Source organism: Nasonia vitripennis (assembly GCF_009193385.2).
Source record: "Nasonia vitripennis strain AsymCx chromosome 2 unlocalized genomic scaffold, Nvit_psr_1.1 chr2_random0009, whole genome shotgun sequence".
Lineage (NCBI taxonomy): Eukaryota > Metazoa > Arthropoda > Insecta > Hymenoptera > Pteromalidae > Nasonia > Nasonia vitripennis.
In genome coordinates, this window is record NW_022279616.1 from 1,036,970 (window position 1) to 1,061,217 (window position 24,248).

The 24,248-nt window shown below is 38.7% G+C and overlaps 1 protein-coding gene across 6 annotated transcripts in view; it reads right to left on the reverse strand.

Annotated features, from left to right (window-relative positions):
* The window catches only part of LOC100114196 (ADP-ribosylation factor-binding protein GGA3), a 197,275-nt gene that overhangs the window by 104,851 nt on the left and 68,176 nt on the right, over positions 1-24,248 (reverse strand). For all 6 annotated transcript variants that reach the window (XM_032601583.1, XM_031925309.2, XM_031925307.2 and 3 more), the window contains 3 exons: positions 11,782-12,001; positions 11,367-11,714; positions 11,179-11,275 (listed from right to left, as the gene is read on the reverse strand). In XM_032601583.1, the coding sequence (XP_032457474.1) occupies positions 11,179-11,275; positions 11,367-11,714; positions 11,782-12,001 (665 nt within the window). The remainder of the gene's footprint in view (positions 1-11,178; positions 11,276-11,366; positions 11,715-11,781; positions 12,002-24,248) is intronic.

Consider the following 24,248-nt stretch of genomic DNA (forward strand, 5'->3'; position numbering starts at 1 on the left):
GGTGGGCGCGAATCACGCTATCCAAGGAGGCAAAGTATCTGGAAATCATCCTGGACTTCAAACTCACTTGGAAAAGGAATGTGGAAGAAAGGATGAAAAAAGGAATAAACGCATACTACACATGCAAAAAGATGTTCGGTAAGAGATGGGGCTTACAACCATACATCATACACTGGATGTACACGGCGATTGTAAGACCTGTAATTACCTATGGAGCCTTAGTATGGTGGCAAGCCATGGATAAGGAAGTAAACAGGAAAACGCTTAACAAGGTGCAAAGAATTGCAGCACTCGGTATCACTGGAGCAATTCAAAGCACACCACAAGCGGCATTAGAGGTAATGCTAAACCTACAACCGATAGATCTGTACGTAAAAGGACTAGCCGCAAAAGGGGCTCCCAGATTAAGAGACTCCAAATTGTGGAAACAAACCAACCACGGGCATGCGTCGGTGATGAAGGAGATGGGGAAACTAAGTAAAAACCTAAAGCCCCTGCTAACACAGCAGACGGACTACACGGTCACTTACCTAAGTTTCAAAGAAAACATCAAAATAACAATACCGACAAAAGAAGACTGGGAACAAAACTCAATAATAAAAGAAGACGAGACCTCAATCTTTACAGACGGTTGAAAAACGATAAAAGGTACGGGAGCAGGAGTCTACTCAGAACAACTAGGAGTTCAAAAGTCATACAGGCTCAAGAACGACTGCAACATTCTGCAAGCGGAAATCCTAGCAATTGAGAAAGCAGCGAGATTGGCACAGCTAAACGATGGTGCGTCAATGAAGGTGACTATCTACACAGACAGTCAAGCAGCTCTCAAAACTCTGGCGTCGAAATTAACTAGATCAAAGGCAGTGATGAGCTGCCGCAAAGCCCTGTCATGGATCCGCAACAGCGAAGTCGGACTCTGCTGTGTACCCGGACACAATAGTGTCGAAGGGAACATCAAGGTAGATGAACTGGCAAAGCTTGGAGCGGAGAAAGACAGCAGCGAAGCGATCAGCCACCCACTGCCAACGATCAACGTGATAAAGACGACCATTGACAGAGCCATCGAGGTAATTCACAGCGAGAGATGGAAAACACGAGATGACTGTTTTACATCGAGAACGCTGTGGCCAGAGGTGGACAAGGAAAAAACAAAGAAGCTGCTAAATAACAGGAAAATCTTTTTAAGCACGATCAAAGGAGTAGTAACAGGTCACTGTGCGGTCGGGGTCAATCTCAAGAGATGGGGAAAGACGAAAGACAACTTCTGTAGAGAATGCTGCGAAGAAGAAGAAACCATATCCCAACTGCTATGTCATTGCCCAGCCCTGAAAAGCAAAAGGCACAATTCGTTGGGCCACAGTTTCCTAGTGGAACTGGACGAGGCAGTAGGAATGGATATTGGGAAGATAACGATCTTTGCAAAAAGTTGGAAACGCTTTCAGCAAAAGTAAAGGAACTAGGTTAGCTCCGATCTATCGACAAACAAGGTATCGCACTGGGCCACAGGCCACCGAGCGAAGTGCGGTTTTCTTTCGAAGACTGCACAGAACCCTTCAACCTAACCTAACCTAACCTAAATAATTTTTAAATGGAATAAGACACGATTTCGGTAAATGATAATCAAGACGGAATCACAATTAAGACTAGACTTCAAATTAAAGACTCAGAAATATAACTACAAAATCGAACTCTTGAATATAGTCCTTACTCTTGGATCGCACGCACAGGAATAAAAATCGGGGGAGGCGAAGCTTGAATAAAACGTCATAGCTTTCTCCCATGCAGGGTCTTTACTACTCCTCCGCACTTCAGTTTAGCCGCGCTCTCTTTCTTACTCATTCGGCCTTATGGGCCTAAGTACGGTCAACGGCTAAACTGCAGCGTCGAGTGTGCACGCGCGCTTTCAGCCGAGGGAGGAGAAGTTTGTTTTGGTTTAGGGTTACTTCTTACGCTCGTTAAGCGTCGAAGTTTCTGGATTTTTCCTGCTGTCTTTGTTTCATTTAATTTAATATTTCTGAATATTCATCCAGAAACTTCGTCACTTAGCAATCTTATACATAATACAATATTTACTTTTATATTTACTGATAACGATATCTTAAATCTCTAGAAAAAAAGAAAAATGAAAACTGAAGAAAACAGTTATGAACTGCAGATGACAGCAGAACAATGTCGGAATTCAGACACAGACAACAGTTATCTTCTGTTTTCTTTAGTTTTATTAAGTTAGCTAGAGTTTTCTTTTAGTTTTCTTCAATTTTTTTAGGTAAAAGTTTTGCGATTTTGTTAATAAATAAAAAACTGAATACAACAGACTATTAATAAGCAACGACAACAGTTTTCTCATAGTTTAAAACAGTTCTCTTCATTTTATAATTGTTGTCTTCTACATTGACTAGTTTTAAACTAATAATACCTGTAAATAACTGTTGTCTTTGTATTAATTCCGACATTCTTCTGCTAAAAATTTCTGTTTTATTCAGTTATCTTCTTTTTTAGTCTTAAATCTTCGAATAAAAACTGTAGTGTAGAATTTTTTTGTTCACTATCGGTTCAATATAATGTATGAAAAATTATATAATTTTATATAAAATCATATTTTATATCCTTACATAAAGATCAATTAATTTCATTGTCATATTATTCAAAACTTATCTAAATTATTGAATAAGTCAGTGTTTAAAATATTTTTCAATACAGTGTGCGTGAATAGTATATTACGATACTTGCGCGGTAAAGTAGTTGCACCCTAATAGGGACATAACGCCCGAGCGAAGCGAGGGTGATAAGTCCCCACAAGGGTGAAATTCCTGTACCCCACTAGTATCGAACGATATTTTATGAAACAATGTGCATAAACCGAGATTTAGCGAGTGCATTTTGGCACGAGCGTGACTTAAATCGAGGTTTTAACAATCCTTATTGAAAAATCTTAAGTGGACACAACACCTTTAAACCCTGAAATAAAGAATTCTAAGTGAAAATCACAAAATTAAAGTTAATAATTTAAAATTTTGTATATTGATATTTAGTATGAATACCATTAACGCTATAATAATATAATACAACTAACCATGCTAAAAGCTCTATTATCTCTGCTGGCCTATTGTGGCACTTGGTGCAAGGATTTGTGGACTTTTTCACTGTCCGTAAGATTCCAAGTGGACGAATAGTTCTTTTGGGCTCAACCTCAAGGAGGGTACTTTGTACACCTTAAGTTTTGGTACGAATGCAGGGATTTTAATTTGAATGCTTAGAAATGATTTGGCGGTAAAAAAACTGAATTTTCTTTCTTTTTTTGCTCACTCTAGCACCTTTATGGGTATAAAACATTTTCTAAACATTTAAATCAAATACCCTGCATTCATACCAAAACTCCAGGTAAACAAAGTATCCTCCTTGAGTTTAAGCCCAAAAAAACTATTCGTTCACTTGGAATCCTACGGACAGTGAGCTGAAATCAGTAAAAACAACATTTGGAGAAAATCAACTTCAAAGTTTATGATTATTGTTGAAAGTATAACTTAAATTAGTGCTTACCAAATCCTTCGAAAACAAGTTTTCTATATTCCACACACATGGATCTCGACTCTCAGAAATTATGAGGTATATTCACTTATACCTTTGGACTCTTTACAGCTTTTCTTACCTGCAAACAAAAAAAAGTCATTTCATGAATTTTCATAAAAATGTAATAAAAAGGTCCTTGATAATAATAACACTTTATACTATTCTTTTCTTTTGGTCACTGTGTTGAATATTCAAGTTAAAACTGCAGAAAATCACCAGTCTAACCTCTAAATGTCAAAATGATTAGTCCGGGAGCTCTAATCTCTGTAGCGGTTTTTTCTTACATCACTGCAGTTTTCACTGAGTCCTTGGCTACTTTTTTTGACGTGGCAAAACCCGCGAGGAGAATTTTCCTCTATCGCTCCGCGGCCCTGAATCCGCGACACTATTATTTATAAATAAACGTTTCCGAATATCCTTGCAATCTCGGAGGAGGTCCCGTCAGATCGCCCTCAATCGGGATTTTCAGGGTGATTGGAATAATTAGAGTCGAATTCTTTTCTCTTTCTATTTATTCTTTCTCTCTCTCTAATTCACAGAATCCCGTTCTCCGCGCGACAATGCGCTTTTCCCGACTCTCCAACACCCAACCGCAAGCTTTCTCTCTCTCTCTCTCTCTTTCTCTCTCTCTCCCTCTCTCTCTCTCTCTCTCTCTACAAAGGAATCTGTGCTGAGAAGCTAAGGGACTTCCTTAGCGCATGCGACTGGTCATCCTTCACCACACCATCACTTGACGAATGCATCACCATCCTCAACGAAAACATCACAAAAGCCATAAATCATCTCGCCCCATTAAAGACTGTGACACCTGGACGTAAACGTCACCCGTGGTTCACCGCGGCTCTTCGTGACCTTTTAACTGAAAGGAATAGGCTCTACAGGCGTTTTCGCAGAAGTCGTCTACCTTGGGATCTATACTTTTATAGAATCGCAAGGGATGACGCTCATCAACGGGTCGAGGAAGCCAGGCTGAATTACTATTATTCACGCTTGTCTACTCTAACCGACGTTGCAGAGATATGGAGAGAACTTGAAAATCTTGGCATTACCACCTCTAAATCTTCTCCACCTGCTCGGTTCTCTCCAGATGCTCTCAACGAACACTTCAGTTCCATCTCAAATGACCCTCAAGCTCCATCTGTCGAGGAGTATCTGCGGACCCTCGAGAGTCTAGACCTCCCTGAACACTTTATCTTCAGGGCCATCACAGAATCGGACGTGTTAGCTGCAGTTTCACATTTCAATACCCAGGCCAGGGGAAGCGATGGCATCCCACAGGTTGTAATCTCTAAAGCACTACCAATACTCACTCCTTTAATCTGTCAAATTTTCAACCTGTCTTTGAGTGAGGCATGTTTTCCCTCTGCCTGGAAATCATCGCTTGTAAGAGCATTAAACAAGATCAACTCTCCTACAGCTGTAACTGACTACCGACCGATTTCCCTACTTTGCTTTCTATCCAAGCCGCTGGAGTGGCTGGTGCACAATCAAATCTCTGAATACCTTGAAACTAGACTCTATCTTGATAGTTTCCAAACTGGTTTTCGCACTGGCCACAGCACGCAGTCCGGCTTGATTAAGCTGACTGATGATGTCAGGCTTGGAATGGACAGGAAGAAGGTCACCCTTCTGCTTCTTTTTGATTTTAGCAAGGCGTTTGATACAGTGTGTCACGTCAGGCTACTCAGAAAGCTACCCTCCTTCGGCTTCTCCAAGCAGGTTATCCACTGGCTTGCATCTTACCTTTCTGGTAGAGAACAGGCCGTCATTGGTGACAACAACGAACTCTCTACATTCCTACCACTAAACACCGGTGTCCCACAGGGGTCAGTCTTGGGCCCCTTATTGTTCGCGTTATACATCAATGACATTGGCCTCTGCCTTGACTCAGATGTATCCCATCTAGTCTACGCGGATGATCTGCAAATCTACTGTCAATGCCCCCTTGAGGAGCTCGATTCCTGTTCTGACAAGATGAGTGCTAACGCCGAGAGGATAATGGGCTGGGCAGCACTAAACAGACTTAAGCTGAATGTTAGTAAGACTAAGGCGATCGTCCTGGGCTCACCCTACTATATCAATGCTCTACCTTCTACTGCTAACACCTATATAAATATAGGGGGGGCCCAGGTCAACTTTGAATCATCTGTGCGCAACCTGGGGCTGGTGCTTGACTCAAAACTTACGTGGAAAGAGCACGTTACACAAACTTGTAAACGTGCTCACTCTTTAATGTATTGGCTATATTTCTTTCGGAAGAGCACTAGCCTCAGGTTGCGCCAACATTTGGTGCAAGCACTCCTATTTCCCCTCATCGACTACTGCTCACTTGTTTACTGCGACCTGACTCAAGAGCTTGACTTAAAACTGCAGAGGCTTGTCAATACGGGAATCCGATACATCTATGGTGTAAAGAGGGACGAGCACATCTCCCCTTACAGGCGTGAGTTGCAATGGCTCACCACCGCCGGACGTAGGAAGTACTTCATGGCCTGTTTTCTTAGAAAAATTTTCAACACCTCAATACCAGCTTATCTACTAGCCTATTTTGACTTCCACGTCGCACTCAGGCCTGTCAGGGGCGAGGTGACTCCACTGGACATCCCGTCCTTCAAGACGGAGACGCTGAGGAATTCATTTTTCATCAGCGCCTCCTACCTCTGGAACAGCCTTCCATCTCAACTTCGCGACACACTATCCATATCACACTTCAAACAAGCAACTAAAAATTATTTCTTTAATTTGGAAAACACATAAACATCGCACAAACATACATACATTCTCTTTCATCTCATGTCATCTCTCAACATCACACACACCTTATACTATATACCCTTACACAAATTTTATTTATTCCTTTATCATAATACACTATATTTGTTATATGTACAACAAAATGTACAAAAATAAAGAGCAATTAATCTAATCTAATCTCTCTCTCTCTCTCTCTCTCTCTCTCTCTCTCTCTCTCTCTCTCTCTCTCTCTCTCTCTCTCTCTCTCTCTCTCACAATTACTCCACGAAGGTCATAATGGGAGATTTCAATTCTGACCAACTTTCCTCATCTGAAGATGCCAATTTCATCAGGGCCTTCATTGATGAGAACTCCTTTTCGTCTGTTCCCTATGGTGCCACGCACCATAAACAGGGTTCTGATACCTGGCTTGACCTATGTCTAATCGACGAGCAGGATCGCCTGCTGTCATACTGGAAGACAGACGCACCTTTCATCAACGGACACGACCTTATCACGGCCACTCTCGACGTACAGATTCCACGCTACGTACCTAACACTTACACCTACAGAAACTTTAAAGGAATCAGCGCCGAGAAGCTAAGGGACTTTCTTAGCGAATGTGACTGGTCATCTCTCAACACTTCATCACTCGACGAATGCATATCCTTACTTAACACTAACCTTACTAACGCCATTAACCATCTCGCCACATTGCGGACTGTAACACCAAGATGACAACGTCACCCGTGGTACACCGCGGCTCTTCGTGACCTTGTATCCGAGAGGGATAGACTTTACAGGCGTTTCAGGGACTCTAGGCTCGATCAGGATCTCCGCATTTACAGATTAGCTAGAGACTATGCCCATAAACAAGTCGAGGAAGCCAGGCTGGATTATTACTATTCACGCCTGTCTACCTTGACCGACATTGCCGAGTTCTGGAAAGAGCTGGAGAAACTTGGAATTACTGCCACCAAGGCCCCCTTACCATCTCGATTTACAACAGATGAACTCAACAGGCATTTCAGCGCGATCTCCAACGATCCGTTGGCTCCTGCTGTTGAGGATTATCTTCTCACCCTGGAAAGTCTTGACCTCCCGGAACATTTCGAGTTCAGCCCTATAACGGAATCGGACGTGTTGGCTGCGGTATCGCACTTTGACACCCAGGCCAGGGGAAGTGACGGCATCCCACAGGTTGTCATCTCAAAAGCATTGCCGGTTCTCGCTCCTTTACTAAGTCACATTTTCAACCTGTCTCTGAGCGTGCCCTGCTTCCAATCTGCCTGGAAATTGGCACTTGTGCGCGCACTCAACAAAATCAGTTCACCAACAGCCCTGACTGACTACCGTCCGATTTCACTTCTCTGCTTTCTCTCCAAGGCCCTGGAGTGGCTGGTGCACAAGCAAGACTCAGAATACCTTGAATCAAGGCTATTGCTAGACAACCTTCAAACAGGCTTCCGCACTGGTCACAGCACTCAGTCTGGCCTAATTAAGCTAACTGATGATGCCAGGATCGGGATAAACAAAAAGAAAGTAACACTACTCCTTCTCTTCGACTTTAGCAAGGCGTTTGACACTGTGTGTCACATCAGGCTCCTGAGAAAGCTATCCACTTTCAGCTTCTCAAAGCAAGTCATTCGCTGGTTTGCCTCCTACCTCTCTGGGAGAGAGCAGGCCGTCGTTGGTGACAATAGTGAGCGTTCTTCTCCTCGGCGTCTTAACATCGGCGTCCCGCAGGGATCCGTTCTGGGTCCCTTGCTGTTCGCATTGTACATCAACGACATCGGTTTCTGCCTTGATACCGATGTTTCCCATCTCATCTATGCGGACGACTTGCAAATTTACATGCCACCTTGAGGAGCTCGATTCTTTATCAAACAAGATGAGTGCTAATGCCGAGATGATAATGGGCTGGGCTGCACAGAACAGGCTAAAACTTAATGTTGCTAAAACCAAAGCAATTGTCCTGGGCTCTCCCTACTACATAAACGCCTTACCCTCAACAGCTAACACCTATATTATCATTGGGGTGCCCAGGTCAGCTTTGAATCTTCCGTGCGTAATCTGGGATTGGTGCTCGACTCTAAACTTACGTGGAAGGAGCACGTTACACAAGTGTGTAAGCGTGCTCACTTACTAATGTACAGGCTTTACTTTTTCAGAAAGAGTACCAATCTCAGGTTGCGCAAGCACTTAGCGCAAGCGCTCCTGTTTCCCCTTATTGACTATTGCTCTCTTGTATACTGTGACCTGACGCAGGAACTCGACTTAAAACTACAGAGGCTCGTGAATACAGGAATTCGTTACATCTACGGTGTAAGGAGAGATAAGCGCATCTCCCCGTACAGGCGGGAGCTGCAGTGGCTAACCACTGCAGGACGCAGGAAGTATTTCACTGCTTGTTTCTTACGAAAGATGTTTAACACAGCCGTACCATCATATGTACTGGCATACTTCGACTTCCGCGTGACACTCCGGCCTGTTAGGGGGGAGGTGACACCTCTGGATATTCCTACCTTCGCGACAGAGACGCTGTGGAACTCGTTTCATATCAGCGCCTCATACCTATGGAACAATCTACCATCACACATTCGTAATACTGCTTCTATCTCAGGTTTCAAGAAACTAGCTAAAGAGCACTTCTTCGAACTCGAAAACACATGAACATCATGTTCACACTCACGCACACGCACACACTCACACACTCTCGCTTAACTCATTCTCACCTTATCATCACACTACACATCTACTACAACAGACATCTTATACTATTATTATGCCTGTACTCTTACTACTCCTGCTGTACATAATTGATCGTACAACACATTGTACGTAAAATAAAACCAATTAATCTAATCTAAATCTAATCTCTCTCTCTCTCTCTCTCTCTCTCTCTCTCTCTCTCTCTCTCTCTCTCTCTCTCTCTCTCTCTCTCTCTCTCTCTCTCTCTCTCTCTCTCTCTCTCTCTCTCTCTCTCTCTCTCATCACTCGACGAATGCATATCCACACTTAACGCTAACCTCACTAACGCCATCAATCATCTCGCCCCATTACGGACTGTGATACCAAGAAGACAGCGTCACTCGTGGTTTACCACGGCTCTTCGTGACCTTGTATCTGAGAGAGATAGACTTTACAGGCGTTTCAAGAACTCCAGGCTCGATTCGGATCTCCGCATATATAGGCTAGCTAGAGACAATGCTCACAAACAAGTCGAGAAAGCCAGGCTGAATTATTACTATTCACGCCTGTTAACCTTGACTGATGTTGCCGAGATCTGGAGAGAGCTGGAGAAAATTGGAATTACTGCCACCAAGGCCCCTTCACCATCTCGTTTTAGCACATACGAACTCAACAAGCATTTCAGCTCGATCTCCAATGATCCGTTAGCCCCTGCTGTTGAGGATTATCTCCTCACCCTGGAAAGTCTTGACCTCCCGGAGCATTTCGAGTTCAGCACCATAACGGAATCGGATGTGTTGGCTGCAGTATCGCACTTCGACACTCAGGCCAGGAGAAGCGATGGAATCCCTCAGGCTGTCATCTCAAAAACATTGCCAGTTCTGGCTCCCCTACTAAGTCATATTTTCAACCTGTCTCTGAGCGAACCCTGTTTCCTATCTGCCTGGAAATTGTCGGTTGTGCGTGCACTCAACAAAGTCATTTCACCAACAGCCCTCATTGAATCCGTCCGATTTCACTTCTCTGCTTTCTCTCTAAGGCCCTGGAGTGGCTGGTGCACAGGCAAGTCTCACAATACCTTGAATCAAGACTCTTACTAGACAACTTTCAAACAGGCTTCCGCCTGGCCACAGCACTCAGTCTGGCCTAATTAAGCTAACTGATGATGTCAGGGTCGGGATAAACAAAAATAAAGTGACACTTCTCCTCCTCTTTGACTTTAGCAAGGCGTTTGACACTGTATGTCACGTCCGGCTCCTGAGAAAGCTATCCACCTTCGGCTTCTCTAAGCAGGTTATTCGCTGGTTTGCCTCCTATCTCACTACCATCAGGATGATAACACGAAAACTCTGGCTGTGAGCTCCAATATTTTTGTTTTTCAATAATTTAATTTAAACAAAGATTTTTTTTAATTGTTAAAAAATAAAAATTGTGGAGCTCACAGCTAGAGTTTTCGTGTTATCATACTGATGGTAACACCAGTACTGGCCCTCATTATTTGAAATTTATACATTTTACTTATTTTAAACAACTTATAATAAATATATTAAAGGTTACAAATTTTGAATGATTATCACCTGATTATCATCAACATTTTATATCACATAAACGCATATTTATAACTATCAGCTTTATTAAAAATACTGAGCCGAAATCACCTGAAATCACCTGATAATCAGCTGACGTTTTGGCATGATTATCAGCTGATTATCAGCTGATTATAAGTTGATTGTCATCTAATTATTTTCAGTAGGGGATCACTTTTTTCAACTCGAAAACACATACCTCGTACGCAGTCCATGCACACACACACCTACTTTCTCGCTCATTCCACTTCCACTATCGCCGCACTCTCTCACTATACATACTTTAAACATGCCTCAATCTATTATTTATTGTTTTTTCTTTTCTCACTTGTAACACTGTAAACTTATAATCGTACAATATAATGTACGCAAAATAAAACTACTCTCTCTCTCTCTCTCTCTCTCTCTCTCTCTCTCTCTCTCTCTCTCTCTCTCTCTCTCACCTTATGGCAGCACCGTAAGACACTTATAAAATTGACTATTATACAGTTAAATTATAATATTAACATAGGCTGAGAAGATCATGACAATTTAACAACGTTACTCAACATAAGGTGTATGTATGCATTGTTATAAAATAATAATAAACATTACTTACCCAGATATTGATGGATTGTGAATTTTAATATCGGAACTTTTTTTTAAAACATTTTCTTCAAATTTATGTAGCTGTGTCATAGTTTCATCTAGAATATCTGATTTTATACATGTATAGTTTAAAATATAATTCACATACAATAAAATAGTATCGGAAAATACTGCTTATGAAAATTACTCTCAAATTACCTTTACTTGTTGTGTCTCTAATGTTAATTGGTTGCATTATTGGTGCATTCGAAAGCATAAGTTGTGCATCCAATGATTGAAAGGATACTTCTTGGCTTTTAGGACATTCAAAAATATCTTTTAGAAGATCAATATCAGACTGACAGTTAATAGAGTCATCATATTCCTTGCTGCTGTTAATATTGTCAGTATTTGAGCATCTTACTGTTTCCGGACTACTAAGATCTAGTAGCGTATCTTGAGTCTCTGTAGTGCTGTCTAATAAATGTGAAGCTTGATCTGGCAGTAACTTTAGTACATATTTATTACAAACCTTTTCTAAATCCTCGCTGGCGCTAACAATATCAACTATAATAAAAACTTTAAATTATTCTTATTACTTATGATTTTTTATCTATTTTTGTGATAGACTTACGTAGCATTACTTCATCGTTTTGTGTTTCTTCAGCAAGCCTTTCCAAAGTTGGTCGTAAATGCTCGCAAGCTTCATATAATTCTTTCATTAATTCAATATCATCCTTCTTGCATTGAGTTGGTATGTACGATTCTAGCATATCCGATAGTAATTTAACATTATTATGAATGCATTCCAAGTCCATGACTCGACGTAATTCTTGTTGAGTTCTTTTTTCATCCTTAAAATAATAACCAAGTTGTAAATATGTTGGGTCAAAAACTTACTCATAAAAAATTATTAAATCAAACCAAATACTTCGGTAGAGACGGGAAACGGGGGGAATAGAGATCTGATTTGGTTAGTGCATAGAAATGCAAGTCAACAACTGAAATGAAACTCATATAATGACTATCTCTCTCTCTCTCTCTCTCTCTCTCTCTCTCTCTCTCTCTCTCTCTCTCTCTCTCTCTCTCTCGCTCTCTCCCCCTCTTTCTCTCTTCTATTACCGAATTCGCACGTGTTTTTCTTCGCGCGCGCGAGTCTATGCTGTTTCGTCGCGGCGCAGCGGTACTCATACCGCTACGAGTTGGTCACGGTGCTCAACTCGTTACAAACCTTAAAATATAAAAATCGGAATGTTTGATTCGGACTCCGACAACCTCAATACAGTAAAAAGATACCTTTTTATAGTAAAAAAAGGTAGCTGTAAAGTTTCAGAATGGGCCTGACCTTCTACTAGAAGTTATGTTAAAAACAAACATTATATAATGGCTAATAAGTGGTTTCACATGCAAATTTGACATTTATAACCTAATAAATTTCATTTCTGCCGATACATATACATGTTGATAAACATAAAAAAGTTTTATGTAATAGAAAAACAGTGTGTGTTTTTTTGGGACATTTCCTTAAATATCGTCACAATCAATTTGTAAATCGTGAGCGAAGCGAGCGTTTTTTGCTAGTATATTTTTAAAGAGTAGATGGCCTTGGCCATCCAACGTGTATGATGGAACGCACCAGGCTTTCAAAATTTTACTTCAGTAAAATAGATGCTATTGCTCTTAAGAAAATTAAACACAACTTGAGTAATTTCTTGTAATCGTCTTGAGGTAATTGTTTATTTAGGTATTTTTTTGCAAAATATTGGACATTATTGGAATTATGGAACACCAATTATGGAACATTTAGTCCATTCGTATCAGGTAGTTTCACTTCAAATGAAGCAGCCAAAATTATTTCAAATATATGATTTCGGCTTGGCAAATAAAGTAGATCTCTTTCTAGAAGTATCTCAAAAATGACTGCTGCACCAGCTTTACATCCTAAATTTGAGTTAGTTGTGTCACAACATAGAACTTAAACATTATTGCTTAAGCCCCAATCATAAATATCTCTAAAAATAACATTAGCTTGGGTAAGGTCTTTTCCATCTTCTAATGCTGGTATGTCTAGGAGTTTTTCGGTTTTGCCATTACTTATAACAATTGGTAAACTGTCTACTTGTTTAGCGCGGTTTTTTCTTTAGTTAAAAATAATTTATTATTATTATTTTGGCTTAAAAGTTTCTTTTAGATCTTAATTATTTTAATATATTTAATATTATCTATATTATAGTTGGTGACCGGATAGGGCCATGTTGGGTCAGGAGAGGGGGGGGCCATGCTGAGGCCACAGGTGTCGGGGTTGGTTTCTCCGCGGTAGGTGGCTTCTGGGGGGCGTACTGGTCCGGGATGCGGGGGGCGGGGCTCGGTCCACGCACACTAACACACCCGTAAGTACACAAATGAAAATGGAAGGAAATAAGTTACAGGAAACGGTTGCAAAAGTGCCAGCAACAAAGGAGCTACCCAGCTGGATCAAAGTCCTCACGGACGGTATACTGAAAGACCGGGCGGTTGTCGTCAAGACGGAAAATACCGGTGCAAGTTCCCAGGATAGTCACCAGGTGGCTGCGCGGTCCACCCCAGCGGCAAATACCAGTGCCTTTTCGGGAACTGAAAATAGCAAGGTAAAGAAAAGAAACAGGCACGCTAATAGGAACCTTGCCTCGGGGGCAAAGCTGAGGACGAAGCATCTGGAGGACGCTCCTGAAGGGTCTCGGGTAGGGAGAACAACTCAACTACTTTGGTTCACACTTTAGCAGTGGTCTCTATGGCTGTGACGGCTTACAAAATCACATGAGTACTGATATGAAAACCATAAATCTATTAGTTAGGATAAAAACCACTTGAGTTACTTGATTTATTGTTTTATTAAATTGAAACAAACCTACATGAAAAATTTTAGTCCTCCAACTGTGATAGGTTTTGAGTACCTTCAAAAACAATATTCTTGATCAACTCCGTGTACTTGTTTTACAATTTGTTTTTTGTATTTCTCGAAAGCTATCACAGCTACAGAGCTGAATATTTATATGTAAGGTTGTTTCAAAACTAAACAATAAATCAATTGGTTGTTATTTTAACAAATAGATTTATCTTTCACATATTAGTACGCATATAATTTTTTAAGTCGCCACAGCCAAAGAGTCCACTGCGAAAGTGCGAACCAAAGCAGTTGAGTAAAAATTGTTATGGTAGACTGTTTCTACAAAATTAGTAAAACATTTGTGTAAAAATTAGATGCATAATTCACCATAGTGCATATTAAACCATAATATCAAATGATAGAGTATATTACCTCTGAACAGATCTTACATTGACATGTGAATATTTTTATAGAATCGAGTCACTGGTTATAAATGAAACATAGAAATTGACTGTTCTTTGTAATAGAAGATAAGTATAATTTATTTTGTGCTTAGCATACATTTCTAACGTCAATTCCCAATTAAAACTTTATTGAATTTATAATATTTCTGATTTTCAAAAAAAATGTATAGAGTAACTGACGTGGTGCATTGAGTAATGAAAATAAAATTGAAGAAATTATTGTACTAATATCACATGAGAATCAACGCAAAATTAATCACTAATCTTAACGTGTAATGAAACAATATACAAACTTTTTAACTTTACTCAAGAATAGTAAAATAAGACCAATTATCACATGACATTTTGCGTTTGTGGTGCAAATTAAAATATAACAAATGAAACACTTTGTGAATGAATATTAGAAACTAGTGTAGTTTTCTAAGGTGTTAAATAAATGATCAGACTCACTATGATAACTCTTGCCCAAGCAAATTCAGCATATACGTACGAAACCGTCCTCTAGATGCATAGTATCTCCAATAAGCTGAAATAAATCGAAGCTGGCTTAAACACAAAGCAACAAGCTTTTTTGCCACTCTGAAGAATTAACCAAATATTATGTAAAATAAAAGACTTATCTGATAGCAGCAACAGGTTTACACTGGGATATAGGGCTCTCACTATGTACTCCTTTGCAGTTTACTAAAATAAAAAACATTCGAGAATTTGCCAGCAGTGTAGAAAATATAACATATAAATATTCAGCTCTGTAGCTGTGATTGTTTTCCAGAAACACAAAAAACAAATTTATTTATTTTTATTTATTTATTTATCTAGAGTAAGTACAATAGATTGAAATACATCAATTATACAAAAACATTACATAAACGTAATCCAGCAGAGGAAAATTTCCTATTCGCCGGTCCGGAATACAAAATGACTTAATAAAATTAAATCTTAAAACTAAAATGTGTAGTTGCTCCGCCGTGTTTGAAATCCAGTAGTACAATCTACCTGAACAACCCAGCGTTGCAAGTCTTCTTTCAAATCTTCTCTCATTCACCAATATCTCACTAGCATAGATCTTGCTGTCGTGAAACTCTGAGTTGACGCATTTCTGCTCCTTGCAAAAATAATCCTCTAGTAGACTTGAAAACCTTATCTTCCGTTGTTGTAGTCCTAATAATCTGTTTCTTTTCTGTGTTGAGTTTCCACGTGTTTATAATCTTATTTGCTATCTGCTCGATAGCTCTTTTATTTTCTGAAGTTAGGTTATTCATTTTCTTCCAATTGTAGTTAGATATTCGACGATGAGAGCGATTATAGTGCAGTATACACATGCAATTTATCAAATGGACTTCCAATGTAGGATATGCATATTCAATAATTTTCTTTGTTAGAGGTAGTGAAAATTCCTTATTTTGTATATTTTTGCAGTTAGGTTGTAATGTTGTTCTAGACAACACTTCGAGTTAAAAAAGTAATTTATTCTTCGACAATCAATTTTTGTTGTTATGGACGAATTAGTTTTATTTTGCATTATAGGCTGTTTTCTTTGATCCACTTTTTAATTTTAACCTTTCTGATGTTGTTGTTTGTTAAATCCTTAAGTTCTTTTGGTAATTTATTGAAGGTTGTTAAAGCTCTTATATAGCTATTTTTTATGCTTATCTTTTTGCGACGTTTGGGAATTTGTATACTTTTGTGCCTAGTGGTTTTATCTGAATTTAAATAGTTATCCTGTAGTTCTATATAATGGTACATCAGTGATTCATATGTGAAAGTTTGTTCCAAATTAAGTGGTTGATTATCAACTAAGAATTTATTCTTGTTTACTATTTGGAGTAGTTTGATCTGTAGACTTTGAAGACATCCAACTGTGCTTGTATATTCACCACCCCAGGCTATGATGCCATAAGAGGTGATGCTATGAAACAATGCATAATATAGCATTTTCAAATTCTCGGTAGACATAATTCTTGAAAGCTTTTAAAACAAAGAAGTTAAATATTTAGTTTTGTTATATATGTAGTTAATATCAATATCCCATTTCACGTTGCTGTCGAAAATAACGCCGAGATATTTAGCGTCATCAACTCGTTTTATTTGTTTACCATGAATATTTATGTTTAGATTTTTTGGGATACTAGTAGCGGTATTACCAAATTCTACGTATACAGTTTTTTTCTGTATTAAGTGACAATTTATTTAATGCCAGCCAGTTGGCTATATTGTCAAGGCGGTTATTTATTTTTGCTTCAACCTCTTGCCAATCATTCCCTGTAGTTATAACTGCGGTGTCATCAACAAAAGATAAAATTGTGTTGTTTGACATTGTAACTAGTAAATCATTGATGTAGATGATAAAGAGTAATGGCCCAAGAATAGTACCTTGAGGTACACCCATGCTTAGAGTATTGAAATGGCTTACTTTGTTATTTACTTTTACCTTTTTTTTCTGTTGCTTAGGTAATTTTTTATAAGTTCATGACTGGTTCCTCTAATTCCATAGTTATATAGCTTGTCAAGGAGAATTTGATGGTCCACCGTATCAAACGCTTTGGCAAGATCAAGGAAAGTGATTGCGATAGGACTGCTTTTGTCAAGTTGATTATAAATCTGATGTTATTTGGTAGAGGGCATCTTTAGTACTTCTGTTTTTCCTAAAACTAATTTGCTTCTCTGAGAACAAGCTACATTCATCAAAGAAATTTAGTATACGTTTATGTAACAATTTTTCGAAAATTTTTGCAATATTACATATTAGCGAAATTGGTCTGTAATTGTTTAGTAGATATTTTTCTTTAGCTTTGTGTAAAGGAATAATTTCTGCAATTTTTAGAGCTTCTGGCCATATTGCCTTTTCCAAACTCAGATTTATTATGTGAACCAGAGGATCACGAATATACTCGTGTATTGTTTTTAAAGTCAGAGTATTGATGCCATCAAGTCCACCATTTTTATTTTTCATATTATTAATTATTTCATGTATTTCTTTATAGTTTGTTGGGTGTATAAAAATACTTTTGTTGTTCATGCTTGGCATCTTTATTTTCTCATTCTTTGGCATATTTATTTTGCCTTGTAACTGCTTACTTATGTCGCAAAAGAAGTTGTTCATATGTTCGGCCATCTCATTTGCATCAGTGATTTTTTGTTGTTATTTATAATATAATTAATGTTATTGCACTTTTTAGGATTCTTACCTATTTTATTATTAATAATTTTCCACAAATGCCTTTGATTGCACATATTCATTTCTATCTGTTTTTTATCAAATTCTTCTTTTGCTTTGTATATAATTCCATTAAGTATTTTGACATAATTATTATGTGCTCTTTTTTTGTTAGATTACTAGGATCACTTTTCCATATTTTATACAGTTCCTCTTTTTTATTGCACGATATCGTTATTGCTTTCTTTATCCAGTCTTTTCTTGGTTTCATTTTATTGTGATTATTCTTTCGCACTTTATATTCAGCCTTTTTTGTGCACGTTTCGATTTTTAGAATTAGGTCATTTAATGCCAGATTCGGATCTGACATTAATAAGATGTCTGACCAATTTACCCTTTCTGCAGCTTTCCTTAGCTTGTTGTCATTTATCTTTTTACGTTCTTCATGACTAGAATTGTTTTTAATGCCCTTTAGCGATATCATTATATTAGTAGTCGATGGTCTAGTTTGCTGGTTATTCCCGGGTAATACCCATTCTCTAGAAATACTTGTAAGAATTCCTGGTCTACCACATCTTGATTTAAAATATCGCAATTAAAATCTCCTATTATTAAGTTATTTTTATATTTCTTGTTAAGTTTTATAAGGTTTTTGATGTTTAATAAAAATTCTGTTTTGTGCATATCATGCGATCTATAAATTGCTGATAATATTATTTCTTTATTATTTGTTAAAGTAGTTGATAATCTAGAAATTGTTTATTTGAATAATTTCTGTTGTTTCAATTATGTTTTCACTTATGTATATAGCTACTCCATCTGATTTATTTGTTCTACTATCATTGTAGTACATTTTATAGCCTTTTATATTAAAAATTTCATATTTTTCAAGATTCCATGTTTCAGTACAAATAATAATACACGGTTTTACTTGTAGGCTGTTTAAAAAAACAAGTCGTTTGTTAGAATTTGCATTTAAGCTTCTTATATTAATACACAAAATTATTTCTTTATCATTTAACAAGTGCCTATTTAACATGTTTATATTATCAAAATTATATTCTTGATTAAGAATATCCTTTTGAAAGTCTATATCCATTACCTTTTCTTAGTATTCTTGGATGGTACTGTTTGTATGGGCGTGTTAATGACCCTGCTGATGTAGCACTTGCTAATCTTGTTCTTGTACGTGTTACCATTTGTCGCGAAAATGTGCGCTCTACTTTACCAAAGAATCTTTGGTGAGTAGGCTGAATTGGATAGTCTGTTATTTCAATGAATTTTTTTATTGTATGTTTTAGAACTTCACAATTATCACTATCTATGGCACTATAATTGATGTTGTAATTTGTCTTATATTTTTTTTGCTAAATTCACAGTTTGGACACTTATTTGTTTCACTATTGCACTGAGCGCTGGTGTAACTTCTAGTATTGCACACATGGTTTTAGATTTCACGTTTTCGTACATATGTAAAACTTTGCACTTTACATCAAAATCACTGAAATTTCTTTGATTAATATCTTGTTCAAAATCTCTATCATTATTATAAACTTTGTCTATATCAATCACTTTCACGGTTGGCTTTCTTATCTGTTCCTTTTCAATTTTAAAATCCTTGTTTGCTAGTTTTCTGATCAAAGTTTTTTCGAGTGAATTAATACTTTCCTCGTTCATGCAATTTATTATTACGGTATTTTTATTTTTATTAATGACATTTTTAGTTTGTATGGATTTATCCTTGCTGTTACAATGCCGCTACCCTAAGCGGGTCTTGGGCGTTGTCGTCCAGATCGGACGGGTGGGTGCCTATCACCACTACACAGCGCGTCCTTAGGTTGCGGATAGAGGAACAGCCCCTGAGAAAGAGGTTAGCTGCGAATAAATTGAATAAGCAGCCGCGGACAGCCGATAGGAACAGGCGTGGGTGTGATGAGCCCACACTGTCGAACGCATTCATCTAGAAACACTACGCAAGCACCACAACAACAAAAATACTTCACATTATCTCTTATCTCTCAATCTATCTCTTTCATCACACATTACAAAAATGGGCAAAATTCCTGCTGCCGAGGAGGATGCGGGAGCGATGACAACTGCCCCGAAAGGGGATGTGTAGAATGATTCGTCACCTGGTCTTACGCGGTAACGATGCCAGCGAAGGCGCGCTGCCTTGCAGGGGGGCGTTAGGATGCGAGAATGAAACCGTAGTGTGTCTGACGACGAATTGACACTGTCTTCGTCAAAGTCGGAAAGCTCTCATACTTAGTTCTAGAGAGGTATGGGGGTTATCACCTCTAGAAAGGTGGACTCACCTGCAATCGGAATAGGATCCGAAGCGCGCGGGTTTAACATAACATCATGGCTCAAAAAAATCAAATCCGAACCAAAAGGGACTTAAGAGAATGTTCGCAGTCTATACAGAGCAGGTGCGTTTAAAGAACTCGTAAAGGAAGCTGATAGGTACAATCTAGATTTGGTAGCAATACAGGAATCGCGGTGGCCAGATGGCGGAGTACTAGCATCGGGTAACTTCACGTACCTGTATGGGGCCGGGAGTGGGGGATCTCTAGGCACCGGATTTCTCGTAAGCAAAAGCATCATACATTCGGTTAAAAGTTTCAAATCCGTCAATGATAGGCTCTCGTACATCATTATCGAAGGTGAATGGTATAGATATGTATTTATTAATGTACACTGTCCTACGGAGGACAAAGAAGAAGAAGCTAAGGATCTCTATTACGAAACTTTAGAGCAGGTAATCGACCAGTTCGCGTTTTACGACACAAGAATAGTATTAGGCGATTTCAATGCTAAAATAGGTAGGGAAGAAATGTTTAGGCCTACTATAGGTATGGAAAGCCTTCACGAAGCCAGCAATGATAAAGGTATTAGGGTCATAAATTTCGCGGCGGCAAAAGATCTTATAATCAAAACTACGTGTTTTAAGCACAAGAATATACACAAGGCAACGTGGACATCGCCGGACGGGGCCACACAGAACCAAATTGATCATTTCCTCATTGAAAAAAGACGTCATACTAATGTTCTTGACGTAAGGGCCTACAGAGGGGCAGATAGCGACTCGGACCACTTCCTAGTAGTAGCCAAATTAAGAGCTAGACTAGTAGCGAATCAAAATAGTAAGCGAGCAAACAAGGTAGAAAGCTTCGATATTGAGAAACTACGAGATAGAACAGAGCGTATGAGGTACCAGATAGAAATTAATAACAGGTTTCAGGCACTTGAAGAAGCAAACACATCGCCGGAGGGGAATGACGAACCGAATAGCTTATGGGGGGACATCGAAAAAACGGTAAAAGAGGCCGCGAACAAAGTACTGGGTAAAAAGAAAAAGCCAAAGAGCAAACCATGGTTTGACGAAGAGTGCGAACTCTGGTTTGAAAGGCGCAAAAAGGCTAAATTAGATAGCTTACAAAATAGAAGCGATAGGACCGTAGAAGAGTATTCTAACGTAAGGAAACAGACGAGCGCGATCTACAGAAATAAGAAGCGGGAGTATCAAAAGAATCTTATTAGGAGAATAGAAACTAACAGTAAGGAAAATAACCCCCGCGAAATGTACAGAGGGATTAACGCCATCAGAAAGGGTTTTAGGAGTAGAGCGCAATTGATGAAGGACGAAAACGGGGACCTCGTAACAAATGACAACGAATTACTGTCGCTGTGGAAAAATTATTTCGATAAATTATTAAACGTGCACGAAAATAGCGAAGAATTAGGGGACGAAATTCACACTGCTGAACCCCACGTGGAGGAACCGAGCTACCAAGAAGTAGAGGCCGCGATTAAAAAACTAAAAAACAATAAAGCCGCGGGAAATGACTCTATACCAGCTGAGTTACTCAAGTATGGGGGCGTCGAGCTTACATTTAAAATCTATAAACTAGTATGTGCCATCTGGAAAAAAGAAACAATATCCGAAAATTGGAAGGAATCCATCATTATACTTTTTTTTTTTAAAAGGGGGATAAGACAAACTGCAATAACTATAGGGGTATTTCACTTTTAGCAACGTGCTACAAAGTTCTGTCAAACGTAATACAAGCTAGACTCACTCCATTCGCGGAAGATATAGTAGGAGATTATCAGTGCGGATTTCGGCGCAACAGATCGACGAGCGATCAAATGTTTACCATAAGACAGTTATTAGAGAAAAAGTGGGAATTTTGCGAAACCATACACCAACTATTTATAGATTTTAAAAAAGCGTACGACTCTATTAAGCGAAGCAAACTGTATCAAATTCTAGTACTTCTCGGTGTACCGAAAAAACTCGTGAGATTAATTCAAATATGTCTGAACGGAAGCACGGGAAAGGTCCGAGTAGGCGGTAATGTATCAGAACCCTTCATGATACGCGATGGTTTAAAACAAGGGGATGGACTCTCTACGGTGCTGTTCAACTTAACTTTAGAGTATGCCGTTAGAAAAATGCAGGTTAGCCAGATGGGCGCAACGCTTAATGGAACAACGCTGATACTAGGCTACGCAGATGATTTGGATATACTGGGGGATTGTAGGGAAACGGTAGCAAGAAACGCGGAAATCCTCATAAAAGCGGTGGAGTATACAGGGTTAGAAGTGAATGAATCAAAAACAAAGTACATGATTGTGGATAAGCTAGGCATCTGCAGAGTGGAGGAAGATCTCAGAGTTGGGAATTTTACTTTTGAAAAGGTTAGCGAATTCAGGTATCTGGGTACGACCATAAATGATAAAAACGAGATTAATGTCGAAATAAATAAGAGACTCCATTCGGGTAATGCTTGCTTCTACGCCGTGAGTAATTTACTTAAGTCGAGGCTGTTGTCTAAAAACGTTAAAATAAGAATATACAGGACAATAATACTGCCGGTGGTTCTGTACGGATGCGAAACGTGGGCTCTCACTAAGCAGGCGGACAACCGTTTTAGGGTATTTGAAAATAAAGTCTTGCGAAAAATATACGGGCCGAAGAAAGGTGAGGAAACCGGGGAATGGAGGAGACTACACAATGATGAGTTACACAATCTGTACGCGTCACCAAATATTAACAGAATAATAAAATCGCGCAGATTGGGATAGGCAGGGCACGTAGCGAGAATGGGAGACGACCGTACGGCAGCGCGTGTCATGAAGGGCAGGCCGATGGTAACGCGACCTCTAGGTAGACCTAGACGTAGATGGGAGGACAACGTAAAAGCGGATCTAGTAGAAATAGGACGGGTGGGTGTCGATCGGAGAGGTGCATCTTGGGTGGGGTTGACACATGATACGGCAGCGTGGAAGGCTTGCGTAGATGAGGCGATGAACTTTCGAGTTCCAAATGCCATGTAAAAAAAAAATGGATTTATCCTTGGTTAAATATTTGACAATTGTATTTTCTAAGTTAGTGTTGTCATTTTCATTTATTTTCTTGACAACTAATTTAGGCACTCTTTTGGGTTTGGGTTTGCTATTGTTTATTGAACTTGTTAATGCCTCAGAAAATGATTTAACTTTGGTAAAATCAGTGTTATTGATTCTTTGTTTTTCTTTAATTAGTCATTCGTTTAGTAGTTGATTTTTACCTTGTAGTTCCTTGTTTAATTCTTTTAGTAAACTGTTTTCAATTTCTAGTTTTTCATTTTCACTATAATCATCAATAGTACTGTTGTTTGCATCGTCTTGTTTCTTGCTTAGTTCGATGTCATTTAATATCTCACGTTTGACTTCTTCTCTGTTTTCATAATTCAGCTGTGCGATGAATTCGCAGGCCTGCTGATTAAGAGTGCCATATGGTAGCTTAGAGTTTAGAGCAAAATTCGGGTGCTCCTGGTAGATTACAAATGAGCTGTTTAGGCATTTCACAGGACTTCCAGAGTTATAATTTGACACAAATTCGCTCGTGTGATAGAAATAACCACAAACTATGCACACTACTGCACTTACTTTATTGGTTGGATGACATTTAAAGTACTTATTATTAAGAGCGGCATCGGGCGGCTCCTTGCCTCCCGACGCCATCTTGGAAAATTGTAAAACAAGTACACGGAGTCGACCAAGAATATCGTTTTTGAAATTACTCGAAACCTATCACAGTTGGAGGACTAAAATTTTTCATGTAGGTTTGTTTCAACTTAATAAAACAATAAATTATGTAAATCAAGTGGTTTTTATCCTAACTAATAGATTTATAGTTTTCATATCAGTACTCATGTGATTTTTTAAGCCGTCACAGCCATAGAGACCACTGCGAAAGTGTAAACCAAAGCAGTTGAGTTACAATTATTAAAGTAGCACGTTTCTACACAATTAGTAAAATATTTGTATAACAATTAGATGTATAGTCAGATTTTGCAAATCTTCCAAAATAAAAAAATTTTTAAATGCTCTTTTTGGAAACTATCTAGAACGATCAAAAATCGTCTAAAACGCATAAAAAACACGGTTCTACAAGAGGATTTTTTTTCCCACGGAACTTATGAGATATCTCATGTGAGATTTCACCTGAGATTTATTAATAGGGAAGAGAATCCTACCGTTATAGATACTACGGATATTAAAAGTATTTGTATTTTCATGAAAGTTCTTTGAAATATGTACATCTTGCCATTACCAAATATGTTACA